The 16,701-nt window shown below is 37.2% G+C and overlaps 1 protein-coding gene across 4 annotated transcripts in view; it reads right to left on the bottom strand.

The window, feature by feature from the left end:
- Window positions 1–15,345, bottom strand: part of RC3H2 (ring finger and CCCH-type domains 2) — a 58,450-nt gene extending 43,105 nt beyond the window's left edge. For all 4 annotated transcript variants that reach the window (XM_060300470.1, XM_030858741.2, XM_030858744.2 and 1 more), the window contains exons 1-4: window positions 15,118–15,345; window positions 7,246–7,543; window positions 4,606–4,723; window positions 1,772–2,005 (exon numbers count right to left, since the gene is read on the bottom strand). In XM_060300470.1, the coding sequence (XP_060156453.1) occupies window positions 1,772–2,005; window positions 4,606–4,723; window positions 7,246–7,476 (583 nt within the window). In that variant the 5' untranslated portion in view covers window positions 7,477–7,543; window positions 15,118–15,345. The remainder of the gene's footprint in view (window positions 1–1,771; window positions 2,006–4,605; window positions 4,724–7,245; window positions 7,544–15,117) is intronic.
- Between the last annotated feature and the right edge of the window lie 1,356 nt (window positions 15,346–16,701).

Genomic DNA, 16,701 nt, shown 5'->3' with positions numbered 1-16,701 from the left:
TGCATGGTAGTCCACTGGAAGGATATATACCAGTTTACTAAGCCAGTCTCCTATTCAGGTTGCTTCCAGCTGTTTACTGTTATAAACAGTGCTTTATAACTTTATGCATTCTGCATTTTTTGCTATATTTATGAGACAGATTCCTAGAAATAGCACTTTTGGGTCAAAGGGTAGCTGCAGAGGTGATTTTACTAGATATTGATAAATCCCTCTCTTTAAAGTTTGCACCACTTTGCATTCCCACTATTACTGGATGAAAGCACCTGTTTTCCCACAGCCTTGACAAGAGACAAAAGTTGTCAGACTTCTGAATTCTGCCAATCTGATAGGTGAGAAATGGTATTTCACTATAATTTTAATGTATATTTCTCTTAATATAAGAAAGACTGAGCACATTTTTATCTGTTTGAGGACCATTTACATTACTTTTTCCCTTGAGTTGTCTGTTTCCACCTTTAGTCAATTTTTTAATTGGGTAGTTGGTATTTTTCTTCTGAGTTTTTACAAGTACCTTATACATTAGTTATATTAGCCCTCTGTATGTGATATAAATATTTCCCCAAGTTTCTCTTTTTTTAAATTTTTCTTATGTTTTATTATGATGCAATTAAAAAAATTATATAGTCAAATACCAATCTTTTCTGTTATTACTTCTGGATGTGGAGCCAAAGAAAACAGTGTTTCCTACTCCTCGGTTATAAAGGAATTCACTCATGTATTTGTTTTTATTACCTATACAATTTATTTTTTAATCATAAGTATTTCTAACCTACTTGGATTTATGTAGCTAAGGAGTATTGAGAAATACATCCATGGGGACTTCCCTGGTGGCACAGTGGTTAAGAACCCGCCTGCCAATGCAGGGGACACGGGTTCAAGCCCTGGTCCGGGAAGATCCCACATGCCACGGTGCAACTAAGCCCATGCACCACAACTACTGAGCCTGCGTACCACAACTGCTGAGGCCCATGTGCCTAGAGCCCATGCTCCGCAACGAGAAGCCACTGCAATGAGAAGCCCGCGCACCACAACGAAGAGCAGCCCCCACTCGCCGCAACTAGAGAAAACCCACGTGTAGCAACAAAGATGCAATGCAGCTAAGAATAAATAAATAGAAAAATATTTTTTAAAAAAGAAATACATCCATGAAAAAAAGAAATAGAAGAAGAAAAAAAATTACATCCAATTTTATCTTTTTCCACATGTCTATCCAGTGGTCCCAATGCCACTTAGTAAAAAAGTTTCCTTTGCAAAAACAAATTCTTCCTAGCCTATAGTTCTAAATAAGAAAGGCAAAACAATAAAGCTTTAAGAAGATAACAAAGGAAAGTATTTCATAACCTGGGTACAGGTAAAGATTTTTTAAACAGAATGTAGATGATGGTAACTATAAAGGAATCATCCCCTGATGATTCTTATTTTTTCTAATAATTTGTTTCCCAATTTTAAAGACAATCATGAACTTTTAATTTCTTTCATAAAAAGGTTTACTTTTCTTTACTTACTACCTGTGTATTATTAGGCCTCTCTCTAACTCACTTTTCTAATTTGTAAAATTGGATCTGTGTCACTTTTCTTAAAGAAATGAGAAATTCATTCTAAAACACTATCACACTGTTTATCATATACATTATGATTAATAAAAACTAATTTATCTTTGATTATGTCAATATTTGTAAGTATAAATCTGAGTATTCTCACCTACTCCTAAAAATTGGCATCCTCTAGCTCTGATAGCCAATAAGAAAGGCAAGACAGTGATCTATCTTACCTGGCCCTAGAAACTGGCATCCTCGAGCCCTGACAGCAGCCCATAAGTTGGCAGACAATTGCTGAGGGTTCTGGTGCTGTAATATTAGTTCTGTTACAGTTCTTTCTCCAAGTGAACGGGCTGCTCGTATGGCTCTTACACGACCTTCTTCCTCCACCAGTTGACAGTTTACAAGTGTCACCAGTTTCCTTTGCATTGGACGGCTCAGTGCACTCTGGTTCAAACTAGCTACACCTTTAGGAAAAAAGGAAACTACAGTTTTTTTCAATCAAAAAAGACAAGTCAAATTTCATTATCTATTTAATGAAAATATCTAGTATTTAACTATTAAGCCACAATTCCTAATCAGTCCCCATAAGGTACTTTCATTTTTTAACAATGACTATTTTGTCCCTGTTCTCTGTGGTAACTGCAGCCTAATTTTTAGTTACTTCGAATTTTATTTGGGTATCCTATTCTCTAGGCTACGTGTGTCCCACAAAAGAGAGTAATTTGGGTTTATTTAGTCTATTCTTCATCTTCACTAAAACTATTGAAGATAAATTTAGACCTAAATAAATGAAAAAATCTAAATGTAATGATTAACAACAGCTCTAGTTTTGGGGGCTTTTTTTGTTGTTGTTTTGTATATAAAACATTTAGAACACGGTTTAATGACAAAATCTTAGATCCTATTCCCTTTTCAGATTCAAAGATATTGCTCCAGCAATTCTTCCCTCTCTCCCACATCATCAATTGTTCCCTTCCTACTTGATCATTTTCATCAACATACAGTAAGAACAAGCATGCTGTTATTTCATACATCTTAAAAAAATTAATAAATCTTTTTATTCATCCCTTTCCCCCTACCTGCTCTGCCCCATTTCTTTCCTCCGTTTTGCAGCAAATCCTCTAGAGTTGTCTATATTCACTATCTCCAAATCCTTGCTTCACAATCTTTAAAACCTACTCCAATCAAGTTTTTGCCACTATCTCTTGACCAAAACTGCTCTTCTCATAACAACAATTACCTCCTCTTTGCTAAATCAATGGTCAATTCTCAATCCTTATCTTATCTGACCTTTCAAGAGCACTCAACACAGATCACTCTTAACTCCTTTAAAAACATTCTTTACTTGGCTTCCAGAACACCTCTGTCTCTTAATTTTCTTCCTTCCTTCTTCCTTTCCAGTCTTCTTTGCTGATTTCATCTTTTCTTCTTGACTTCCTAATGTTAAACAGCCTAGGACCCAGTTTTTGTTTTCTTCTCTATCTATACTCACTACTTAGGTGATCTCATCCAGTCTTATTGCTTTAAATACTACCTGTATGTCAATGACTCCCAAAATTACAACTCATACCTCATTCCTTAACATATATCCACTGGTTACCTAACAGCATCCAAGTGAAGATTTGACATCTCAAATTCAACATGACCAAAACTGAACTCCTGATCTTCCTATCTAAACCTAATGTCCCTGCAGTATTCCTTGTGTAAATTGATGGTAACTTCTCTTTCCAGGTGCTCAGACCCCCAAACTCAGGAGTCATACTTGACCCTGCTCTTTCTTTCATACCCACATCCAATAATTTAGGAAATTCTCTTGATTCTACCTTCAAAAAACATCCAGACTGTCCACTTCTCACTAGCTGCACTTCCACTAACCTTGTCCCGTCAGCCAATACCCTGGTTCTCCCTTTGTCCTTCTACACTGAATTCTCAACAGAGCAGCTAGTGTGACCCTTTTACCATTAGTCATATCATGTCATTCCTCTGGCTCAAAATCCTAGAGTAACTCCCCAATTTCACTAAGAGTAAAAGCTCAAGTCTTTAAAATGGCTTGTAACTCTGTACAACATCTGGCCTCACCATTCCTTTTCATTACCTCATACTGCTCTCCCCCTCACTCACCCTACTCCAGGTACATTCTCCGTACATTATCCTGTTTTTGTTCTTTGAAGACACTAGGCATGCCTTGGGGACTTTGTTATTTCTTCTGCCTTGAACAGTCTTTTCCCAGTAACCTACATGGTTAACTACCTCACTTGTTTCATCTCAAGTTCGAAAGCTACCATCTTAACAAGGTCTACACTAATCACCTTGTTTAAAATTGCAACCCACCCTTTTCCCCTCACTCTGACATTTCTGATCCATTTAACTATACTGTTTTCTTTCCACAGCAATTATCATTTATAACATAGTGCCTGGTACTTAGGACATGCTCTTTAAGTATCTGTTCAATGCATGAATGAGGTAGATAGGATAAGTTTCTCAAGGAAGCCAGTGTCCAAAATATCCAACAGTGGAAAGCACAGAGCAGATACAAAATAAATACTTGATTAATTCACTCACTCAACAACTTTTTATTACATCTATGACCTGCTACCTACCTACAGAAGAGAATTTCATTTCTGTCTCAGCACTTAACTTACTGAGCTTATATGCCTATCTCCCCAATAGACTGTGGGCTCCATGAAGACCCTAACCTGTAAGTTATGTAAGTTAACTGTAAGTGCTCCATAAAATTTAATAAATGACTGAATGAATACATTGTCTTAGTAGGATTCATTAAAACTAATATTCTGCTATAGCACCATTAGTTTAATCAGTGAATATAAACATTGTATAAATCTCAATATGTAGTATGTCTGATGAATTCTTAAATTAATAACAATATTGATTATCTCTAGAAAATAGTATAATGTTCTCAATCAAAAAGATTTCCATGATCCCTTTAAGCAAACTCATTTATCAAAACTCAAAATTATTTAATAGGGTATCAACATCAAGTCTTCCAAAATTAATGTATTACCAAGTCCTACTCACCCATAAAAGTACTTTTTTATGAACTTACCTTTACCTCCACTTAGTGGTTTTAAGTAGAGTGCCAAATCCTCAACACATTTCTTTGCAACCTCATAGTGTTTATTCTCACCTAAATTACTTAACTTTACTGATTGATGATCTGGTACCTAAAAAACAAAGAAAAATTGAAGAAATACATTCATCCAGTTCATGCAATTGTTAATTTTATATTTGATAATAATCTTGGTGAGTATAAACTTCTAATACACAGACAATCAAAGTAGTTTAAGTGAAATTAAAGCCAAACACCTAGCCAATCTGCTTTCCAAGAACCAAGGATATCATACTTAATAGCATGGGCTGGGTGAATTAATGAGAGGAAAAAAGGAGGTAGTTAATTGTACAATGTATCAATGTTATTCCTCAGGGATGATAACTATGCTATAACTTTGAAAAATGTTAACATTAGGGGAAGCTGCAGAAAGTTAACAGGTTCTCTGTGTACTGTTTTTCGCAATTAAAAAAAGTATTTCAAAATAAAAAGTAGCAAAAAAAGGCAAGAACTTTTTTCCCCTAAGCACTTGGCACCTGCTTCCTATATAACTTACTTATTATATTGTTTATGGTCTGTCCCCCCTTGTTCTCAATGAAAGGTCAAAACTTGGGTAAAACCTTGGGCAGCTCTGCAACTGCTACAAATGATCTTGAGTAAATTATTTAACTGCTCCAAGTCTAGTTTGTACTGCTCAAGATGGTTTCTCTATCTGCAAAATGAAGATGAAAATCCCTATTTCACAGTGCCATTATGAAAATTCAATTTAATTCACAAATATTTATATTCATGGAGTGCTTACCACGTGCCAAGCAGTTATGGGCAGTAGGCATCTATCAGTGAGCAAAACAGACAAAATATCTTGCCCTTGTGTAGCTTACATTCTAGTAAAAAGGAAGCAGCCAATAAATTTTTTAAAAAAATAAATATATAGTATGATAGAAGGTGGTCAGTAAAAATTATACAGCAAGGATAAGGGGGATTTGAGAGTGTTGGAGGGGGATTGCAATTTTAACAGGGGTGGTCAGGATAGGCTTCCTTGGGAATCATGACATTTGAATATAGACTTGAAAGAGGAGAGAAAATGAGTATCTTAGGCAAAATAACAGTCACTGAAAAAGCCCTCAGGTGGGAACAAGTTTGGTACATCTGACAATTGGTTAGGAAGCCAGTGTGGCTTAAGCAGAAAGAGTGAGGACAGAGCAGGAGATAAGGCTGAAAAGGTAATAGAAAAGGTAATAGAAGTCATATTGTAAAGACCTGCAAGATAATTTAAGGACCAACTGAGAGAACATTTATAAGTGAAAAAACACAATACCTGACCTATAGCAGATGCTAAATGATAGCTAGTATTATTACAAATAATCTACAGTATTTTATTGAATCTAAGATGCCACTGTTTGCAAGAGGCACCATTGTTTTATGCACCATTAAGGAAAAAACTGCCAATTAATTTATGACACACTACTGATAAATAGATGCATCTTGATTTCAGAGTGTCTAACTGGATTATGAACACTGAAATGTGCTTTAAAAGGAAAACCTCAAATATCAAGACACTAAAGGAATGGAGTATTTTAATTCACTGAATTTTCTAAGAAGTGATTAATCAGAAAAATCCTTACTTCCTTGCTTTAATATGTAGTACATGAAGTACAGAATTTCATCTTCTTCCTCACCTGTAAAATGGGGATAATAACTACCAGAAGAACTATGACAAGAATTAGTGATAATAGATGTGGACTGCTTACTATCATACCTAACACAAAATAGGCCCTCATTATATGAAAATTATGATAAATCTAGGGTCTTGCTGATTCAGTAAAATGATAAATAAGATATGCTATTTCTATAGCATATGAGCATAAGCAGAAACTGCAGAATTTGTTACTGACACTCTAGAAATTGGTTTTCTATATATACATCTTATATATTTATATATACCTATACAGACCTATTTTCTCATTTATAATATCATCCTAAAAGTCAAGTGAAGTTTTAAAGAAAACCAAAAAACCTCCACTTAAGGGTTATAGATGGTTGATTTCTGGCCAAAGCTTTGATTACATTTCTTTTCACGCACCCTAATGACTAAATATTTACATATGCTTATACAAAAATGTTTCTTATCCACCAAAATCACTTAAAAACATAACTTTTGGGGCTTCCCTGGTGGCGCGGTGGTTGGGAGTCCGCCTGCCGATGCGGGGCATGCGGGTTTGTGCCCCAGTCTGGGAGGATCCCGCGTGCCACGGAGCGGCTGGGCCCGTGGGCCGTGGGTGCTGGGCCTGCGTGTCCGGAGCCTGTGCTCCACGGCAGGAGAGGCCACGGCAGTGAGAGGCCCGCGTACCGCAAAAAAACAAACAAAAAAAACAAAAACAAAACAAAACAAAAAAAACATAACTTTTGACCACAACACTGAATACAAAAAAGTATATAATTATATGCAATTTACAGTTTTGCATAAGGATTTATGACATTATCTAAAGAAAATCATTTGCGGAATACAATAATGAAAATCAGGTATCCTGAGTATTTTTTATGTCTCAAATATCCCTAAACATACTTTGTACCCCTTAATGAACAAAGTTCTATAATTATTACTTATATCAAACACGTAAAATCCTGAAAGGTTACCTGGGCTCCAACTAACTGGAGAAGTGCGAAGTTGACAGGAAGCACATCAATGTCTGTGTTGATGGCAGTCTGATCAAAAGGACAAGCTTTTCGGTGAAGTTTATTCAAGCAGGTCTTGCAAACAGTGTGTGAACAACCTAAACTGATGGGTTTGTGCACATTCTCATCAAATTCATTATAGCAGATTGGACAGGACAGAAATTCTGTCCATTGAGCTGCCTGCACAGGCATTGTGGAAGCTGGATGCTCGGGTTAGCAGTCTAGCAGATCATTATTTTGCTGGGTAGTGTTTTGTAAGCTGGAAATGGACAAAAGTAAGAATTAACCACATATTCATCATTCACCTTTCAAGAGTTAACTGCTTAAGTCAACCATCACAGCTTCAAAACCTAAAACACTTTTTTTAAAAAAATAAATTTATTTATTTATGGCTGTGTTGGGTCTTCATTGCTGCGTGCGGGCTTCTCATTGCGGTGGCTTCTCTTGCTGCGGTGTCCGGGCTCTAGGCGTGGGCTCAGTAGTTGTGGCGCACGGGCTTAGTTCCTCCACGGCATGTGGGATCTTCCTGGACCAGGGATCGAATCCGTGTCCCCTGCATTGGCAGGAGGATTCCCAACCACTATGCCACCAGGGAGGCCCAAAACCTAAAACAATTCTGAATAATTCTATATGCTTTGAACATCTTTTTCTTTAAATCTATTTGCTGAATTAAATTTCTTAAAAGTTTTTGTGCAGAAACAATATCCTAATAGTGCTCCTTCTGACTAAACATATTTATATCAGTTGCGCATCAAAGCTTTCATGTATTTTTCTTAATGACCACATCAAATAAACAGATTAACTTTCCACAATTTCATTTTCAGAAAAACAAATTACTTTGGATTGCTAATTAAAAAAAAAAAGTGTTTCCCTTGGATATCTACTACCCCCAAGCATAGTAAGATATGACCTAAGAGTTAGTGAACTCTGGAAATACTGATCCAAACAAAATCACGGTGAGTCAGGAGTGAAGGAACAGCTTTGCCACCTGAATGACCAAGTCAGTCAAGGATAGTTCACCTTGGCAGTTTCACGAAAGAGGAAATCTCTGGTCAGGACTTGACTATGAGGCTAACTAAGGTACTGAAAAAGTATGAGAGAAGACTGTTAATGATAGAGCCATTTGTCCATAAATGAAAGAATGATGCTAATCTTAAAATACAGTGCCAAAGTAAAAGAAAAAAAAAAGAAAATACAAATCTTGAATGTAATTCCCTACAATACTTTTGACAAAACATATCAGTTAGTGATATATATATATATATATATATATATAACCCCAAAACTGTCAGGTCCAATGAGCAAGATGTTGAAGAATAAAATAATATTCTTATCTAATAACTCTAAACAGAAAAACAGCAAAATACAGTTGACCCTTCAATAATGCAGGCTTGAACTGCCCAGGTCCACTTATACACATATAATTTTCTCTTTTTTTTAATAATGCTTTTTTTTTAAACATCTTTATTGGAGTATAATTGCTTTACAATGGTGTGTTAGTTTCTGCTTTATAACAAAGTGAATCAGCTATACATATACATATACATAACATATACATATATCCCCGTATCTCTTCCCTCCTGCGTCACCCTCCCTATCCCACCCCTATAGGTGGTCACAAAGCACAGAGCTGATCTCCCTGTGCTAATCTCCCTGTGCTATGCGGCTGCTTCCCACTAGCCATCCATTTTACATTTGGTAGATACACAGATATTTCTCAGTAGTAAATACTACAGTACTACGGAGTATGGCTGATTGAATCCACAGATGCAGAGGAACCATGGATGCAGATGGACAAGTATAAATTATATGTGGATTAACCCCAGCATTATTCAAGGGTCAACTGTTTAAATTTCTATCTTTATATATGCATATGATTAAAAGGCACACGGAAAAACATGACTGATTTTTCTTTTCTTATTCCTAAGATTAAAACATTCCATAATTTTTAATAAAATATTTAGTATCAAAACCTCTAATTTAAAATCTTTAGATCCTGGGACTTCCTTGGTGGCACAGTGGTTAAGAATCCACCTGCCAGTACAGGGGACACAGGTTCGAGCCCTGGTCCAGGAAGATCCCACATGTTGCGGAGCAACTAAGCCCATGTGCCACAACTACTGAGCCTGCGCTCTAGATAGAGCCCGCTTGCCACAACTACTGAAGCCCGCGTGCCTTATAGCCTGTGTTCCGCAATGAGAAGCCACCGCAATGAGAAGCCCACGCACCGCAACGAAGAGTAGCCCCCGCTCGCCGCAACCAGAGAAAAGCCCGCGCACAGCAACGAAGACCCAACGCAGCCAAAAATAAATACATAAATAAATAATTTTAAAAATATATATAAAAATTAAAATACAATCTTTAGATCCCGAACTTGAACACTCTACATTTCACAAACTTTCTGCATCGTTCAATTCAAAACTTATATAAGTCTGACAGATGCTCTCTGGTGAACAAGAAATCTAGGTATTTAGGGCAATTATCAGCCAATACTTTATTTCATAAGAACGTTTACTAATCCAAATATATTAGTGCCACAGAAATTAGATGTTTAAAATGTAATCAGATTCAGGACAGAAAAGTGTATAACTGATTCTCAAATAACCCCACACTCAAATGAGGAATTCTATTAGCCTTTATTGTGCTTTTTATGTTCAAAAAAACTAAGGTTTTAAAAAATACCCTGGTAAAAATGAATTACAGAACTTGTTGTGTAAAAAGCACCTACACAAACTTTTCCTCAAACAGCTCTGATGCAAAGTATCTAATATCTTTATTTATAAACTACCCAAATCTTGCAAACTATGTTTACTTTATTTTACACATTTCACTTTCACATTTCCGCATCTGTCAATGCCATCAATCTTAAAAAGTCTGCTTCGAACTTCAGAGATGAGCACTGAGCAGGTGAACACATCACTCCTTGAAACTATTCAACATTTTTAATGTTTAGTCTTCTAGGCTGCCGAATTATACAAGGAAAAGACCTTTAAGGAAGGATGAATTTCATGTTAAATCTAGTGCTGAGAGCCCTAATTTAGTTAATAACTTGAACTGATAAAATATTTATCAAAACAAGACACTGCATCTATTTTTTTCTTAATGGCCACCTGTTTGGAAATGCTAATTCTGTGGGTTAGGATACCATGGGCCACTGGGTAATAGGAAACTAGTAGCAAATACTCTTTCCTTACTTAGTTTTCCAAGATCATCCTGAAATGCTTTACGTTAAAGTTAATCAGTGGGGGGAGAAAAGCCCTTTCAGTTTGAAACAAACATAAAAATGCTGCCTTTCATATTTTCGCCTACTAGTTTTGAAGTGTTTCAAATTATTCAGGAATACACTTGATAGTTTTAATATCTCATATGTGTTTCTAGGTCTAAGAACAGCAGATGTTTTAATATAATTAATGCTGAGACATTTAACTTCTAGCAGAAATCAAATAAATACCTTTGAAAGAAAAAAATATTTGCCAAATTCTCCTTCTGCTATGTGTCAGATTCTAACTTTCTGAAAGGAAAATTACAAACTGAACTTTCCTGGTAAGATACCAGAAACGGTTTGACTTTTTAAAATGTTTTTCCTCAGTACCACTGTTGATAAATTCTAGATTCCTCAATTATGATAAAGACAAAATAAAATTTTGTCTGAAACACCGAAAGGTTTAATTAGTGATGACAAAACTGACCTTTCATTCCTTTCAAAGGCACTCTGTAAATGTTTACCTAGAAAATATTTTTATAATTATCAAAAATGATAGCCTACTGTCTCTATAATTTATTTTTTTAAAAGCATCTAAATGACCCATAGCAAGCTAATAATATATATTGATGTGTAGAACTCGCAGGTTTATACTAATACATGCCATAGTAACTTACTTGAAACTATGAAAGTTTTAAATTGCTAATAACATTTATATTTAACAGTAAAGTAAGCATCCATCCTAAAGATACTCCCAAAACATCTCAAACTGAGATAAAATGGCTTAAAAAGCCCATACCTCTAGATATATAAAGGGACTACTTAAGAAAAACATTCAAATTAAATTATTTGTATTAAGTCATTTTATTTACTAGTTACTAAAATTGAAGAACAACAAGATAAAGCATAGGAGTGAGAAATGCTATATTAGAGAGGAGACCTTAAACAGATTTTTACTCAAGAAATTTTTCAGGCTGTAAGTTCCTTGTAATGCGTACTAACTCATAAAACAGGAAGAGTAATAGACACCTCTTACATGATGCAAATTAGAAATTGCTTTATTAAAGGCAAACTGCTTATCACCTAAGTACTTTCATTTTCTTAGTCCACCATGATATTATGCACTCAGTTCAGGACTATGAAACATGATTTTAAAATGTCAGAGTAAGGTTTATGCCCCATTCACTACTGTATAATCAAAAAATACAGTATTTCACAATTCTCTTTATACAGATGTAAACATTAGGGCTCAGGTCTGTTAATAAAACATAGTTTTCATTTTAGTTCACCCATGTGAGAAACTTAAGCTACTGAAATGCACTGTAACAGTACTTCTCAATTCAGAAACCTTAAAAATAATTAGTTTTGGACTTAAAAAATTATATTTAAAGCATCATAGGTACAATTTAGACCTTAACCTATAAAACTAACAAACAAAACCAATGAAAATAATCTGTAAGTTCTAAAACTCAGTATTCAAACTTATGAAAAGGACTGGAAAAAAGGAACTAAATTACAATGTTAAAGACTATTGGGCTTCCCTGGTGGCGCAGTGGTTGGGAGTCCGCCTGCCGATGCAGGGGACACGGGTTCGTGCCCCGGTCTGGGAAGATCCCACATGCCGCAGAGTGGCTGGGCCCGTGAGCCATGGCCGCTGAGCCTGCGCGTCCGGAGCCTGTGCTCCGCAACGGGAGAGGCCACGACAGTGAGAGAGGCCCGCGTACCGCAAAAAAAAAAAGACTATTATACGTGCTTCAGTATATGTTATGAAAGATATATGACCCAAGTTTTACTTCTAAAATCCACTATGGGGTTGAACTCAGTTTTTTAATGAGATTTAACTTTCAATGCCTTCTATTAGAACAGTAATGGGATAATTTTCTATTTTAACTAATATAACCAATAAAGTTTTGCTACTTTAGTGATGACTACCTGAAAAATACTTTTTTTGAGATAGAACTTAATTACTCACTTCTGCCTATCAAATAATGGCCACTGGATAAATTTACCCTTCATATTATCAAAGTCTTTAGCCTTTTGGTTATTCTGATTATAAGAAGACATTCTGGCAGGAAATTTTCGGTTTTCATGCATCTACTTCTATTCAGATAATTTATTTCTTGGAAGAGCAGTACTCTAGAACTGCACTGTCCAGCAGAAATATAATGTGAGCTACAAGTAATTTAAAATATCTAGTAGTTGGGAGGGAGGCTCAAGAGGGAGGGGATATGGGGACATATGCATGCATATGGCTGATTCACTGTGGTGTACAACAGAAACTAACCAGTATTGTGAAGCAATCATACTCCAATAAAGATCTATTAAAAAAAATAAAGAAAAAATAAAATATCTAGGAGTCACATTAAAAAAAGGAAAAACAGGTGAAATTAATAATAATTTATTTAACCCAATTTATCCAAAATATCATTTCAACATGTAATCAATATAAAAAATTATATTTTTAATTCTTTTTTTTGGACTAAGTCTTGAAATCTGGTGTGTATTTTACACTTATAGCACATCTCAATTCACACCAGCCGCATTTCAAGTGCTCAATTGCCACATGTGGCTAGCGGCTAGTGTTGGACTGTGCAACTCTAGAGTACTTAAAATTATAAAGTAATACTCAAAACTAATTTTTATTAAGAATTTGAGGTTAAAGTTACATCTACACTTAGGAAGGTTTTCATAAAACTAAAAAGCCTGAAGATCATAAAGATGTAACTTAACATTTATGAGACTAGGTGCAAAGCATTATTTTAAATTTTCAGCTGGCTTTATTTTACTACATGCTTCCTTTTTGCATCAATAGAAAATGAAACTTCAACCCAGTCCAACCAAAACAATAAACAAGTACTTATTATAATAAGATCTTATTGTAAGTTTATTTATCATTATTTGATATTGCATACAATGTGGAAGTTCTATTTCTGAATATAAAATTCTGTGTAAAGAAAAATGCTTTCCCTCCCAAAAGAATTTTTTTGACTTTTTTTAAACTGGAAGACACAGCAAACTACAAAAGCAGAGAATGAATTAATGAAAACATATGAACAAAGAACATAAGTCTTCTTAAATGTCAGGTTGACCCCACAGTAATAACAGATCAGGAGTAACTCAAAGAATCCACTAATGAACACGACTGCAATTAAATCCTCAAATAGGCGCCAATCTGAATTATAACATCTGCTTTTTCTAAACATGTCTGGAATGTATGTTTAACATTTTGTCCTTCTAGCTATTTTCCAAACTCTAAAAATTTGGAAAACATCAATCTCCAAATCAACAAAAACAGCAATATTGAAAGATGGTCTTTGACAGGATGTAATGGCCTCGATTTCTTCAAGAACTGAATGTGGAAGTAAACAACATAAGAAAGGGATGTTATGTTAGAACAGTGGTGCAGCTTTTTAGACAGATAAAAGAATCCATGAAGTCTTCTTAATGTTGCGAGAAGCCACAACTAAATTTTTATGTTTAACTATAAACAGGCTGCACAAAGCTAACTAAAATACTTCTTTCTTTGCTTTTGGGTATAATTATATCAATTTAGTGTAGCAACATTAACTTTCTTAAGTTAATCAAAAGTTCCTATTGGAACTTAAAAGTTTGACTAATACAAAAATAGAAAAAAGATTACTCAAGCACTTTATTTGGGATACAAAGTCATTCTAACACAGGTGGTGGGAGGAAAGTAGGAATTAAAAAGAAGGGGCCTAGCTAAGGGGAGAGTAGGAATTAAAAGGGAACTAGGTAGTTATTTTAAAAACAAAAAAAGAGGGTGGGAATCATGAAATTAGATCTACTTTATGTCAGTGATTACTTGAGGCTATTTTGATGTCAAGGTTCTATCTGCTGGTATCTTAAACTGTTCTGTGATTCCAAGGATGGAAATGACAGCTACCCCCATCTTCTTCCTTCCTGAAAGCTAAGAATAGAGAAAAGTAGAGCTGCTTCTGAGAAACAAAGATGCTTTCTACCATTCTTCTAAGATGGTGGAAGAGTCTCCTTAAGAGGCTTCCCCAAGAAGGAAAAATGAAGGAGGGAAAGAAAACCATAGCAGAATTCCCTGGCTGTTTCAACGCCATTGCTCCGTCACAACCACTGTGCAACCACTCTGGTCCGGCCCTCTCCCTCCCAGGAGGTTAAGCCCTCCCAGGGCATTGTTTAGCCAGGGTCCCTATTTACCACTCAGATCGCCTCCACCATTCCTGCTTTAGGATCTCGGGAAGCCCCAGGGCAGAAAGCCGAAAAGCCAGGAAAGGACTTGGTTTCGAGGACCTCCTCCAACCCCACTCTTACTAATTGGTGTAGAAAAGGGAGAGGGAAGCCTGGTCTTTGCTTGCATGGGTTCCTTAGGGGCAGAAGCGTCCCCTCGGCCGGTGTCGACCGGAGGTGGCCATTAGCGCCGGGCGCTTGGTACTGAAAAAGCCCTACCGGGGCGAGGGGCCTCCTCCGGCCCGAGACTCCGGGCCTGGTCCGGGTGTCAGGTGCGGCCCTCGGTTTCCTACTCTCGGGGCACCGGCGACGACAGCGCACAGACCCCGGGCTGAGACCGGTCACCCGCCCGACCGCCGGGGACCTGGGACCCAGGCTGGCCCCGAGCCGCATCGTGCCCGCCCCCGCCCTACCTGAGGGGGACCGGGCGGGGTCGCTAAGGGCCGCTCCCGGGAGCCCCGCGACCGCGCGGCTCGGCGACGGAGGCGCCTCGTCTCGCCGGGGCAGAGCTCGGCGGCGGCTTCACGGCCTCAAACTCCATCGGGAGGTACAGGGACAGCCCCGTTGGCGGCGGCGGAGGCCGCGACGGGGCTTCCTCCTCCCTCCGCCTCCGCCTCCTTCTCCTTCTCCTCCTCCTCACCAAGGAGGCGGACCTGGAGGGATTCCGACCTAGTTCTCGCGAGAAGATACTCCCCACCTCACGCGAGATCACGCCTCACCGGGAGCTGGGGAGGTGGAAGGGAAGCGTAGTAGCCCCCGCCCCCTGGACTGCGCATCAGTTTTCCTCGGGTCTACAGAACGACCCCTTCACGTGACTAGGGAGCTCTGGAGCACTGTGGGAGGTGCTGTTAGGAGGCCTGGGCAAGCCGAAGAGCTTGATGGGAAACTCCCTGTACATTCATATGCGCCTCGAGCCAGCCTCCTAGACACTGGTTTGAGCCAGTGTCTGACTCCCACTGTGGAAGGCGTGGTATGGATTGAGCATAATCTGAGGCATCTGTATTATATTGTACTCACTCTCTCATAATTAAATGCTGACAGGTTCCCTCAGTCTCTCCACATAGGAGCCAAGCAATCTCCCTATTTTATTTAAAAAAAAAAATTTGTTTGCCTGGCACTAACGCCTTATCCCTTTGTTAAAGAGAGAATTCTGGGCTCTTCAGAAGATGGCAGGGATAAAAATTCAGTCACAAATTCTGGCGTCAATATCTCAATAAATATTTGTTGAAGGATTTCTTTTCATAGTAAACTGCAAGGTAGAATTTATTGTTTTTATAGATGAAGAAGCAGGCTGGGAAGAGGGATCAGGGAAATACATTAGTGGACTATATTACGTGCCAGGTCCTGAGTTACATAATAAAATTTTTAATTTTACTATTTTGTTTCACATGCTCATCAAAATAATCCTAAAAGGCAGATACTATGTACTCTGTTACTGATGAGATACTGAAAAACACAGGTTAAGAAAATGGCCATGAATTTTAATTAAACAAGTCACTTTCCAATGTGAAACCAGATGTCCAACAAGAGCGTTTATGGAAGTAAACCCACCACAAATTAGAAGACATATGGAAAAGTAGTTTATAAACTATAATGAGTTTAAATATATATACACATATGGTTATTACTACCCAGATGGCAGGAAAACATCAGTGTTTTTAAAAAAAATATTCATAGGCCACATCAAAGATTTTCTTAATGCATTTTTATCCCTTTCAGTCACTTCTCTTTATGAAATATATGCCAACCCAATAGAAAGGTTCCCAACAATGATTCATTTGGTTCACTGTTTTCCATTCAACTAGATAGCGATGGATATATACATATCTTTTTTCCATTCCACTGGACAGTGGTATGTGATAATGTGATATTATTTTTCAAAGGTGACCTGATCACACTTAAAATTTCAATTCCAATTCTCCTTCCCTCCCTGCTTTATTTTCTCCAACTCCGTTTTCAAAATCTGACAGTACATTGGTTTTACTTGCTTACTGTCT

Source organism: Globicephala melas, chromosome 6, assembly GCF_963455315.2.
Source record: "Globicephala melas chromosome 6, mGloMel1.2, whole genome shotgun sequence".
NCBI classification, from domain to species: Eukaryota; Metazoa; Chordata; class Mammalia; order Artiodactyla; family Delphinidae; genus Globicephala; species Globicephala melas.
Note: the sequence above shows the minus strand (reverse complement) of the source record. Positions and strands in the feature narration are given on the sequence as shown.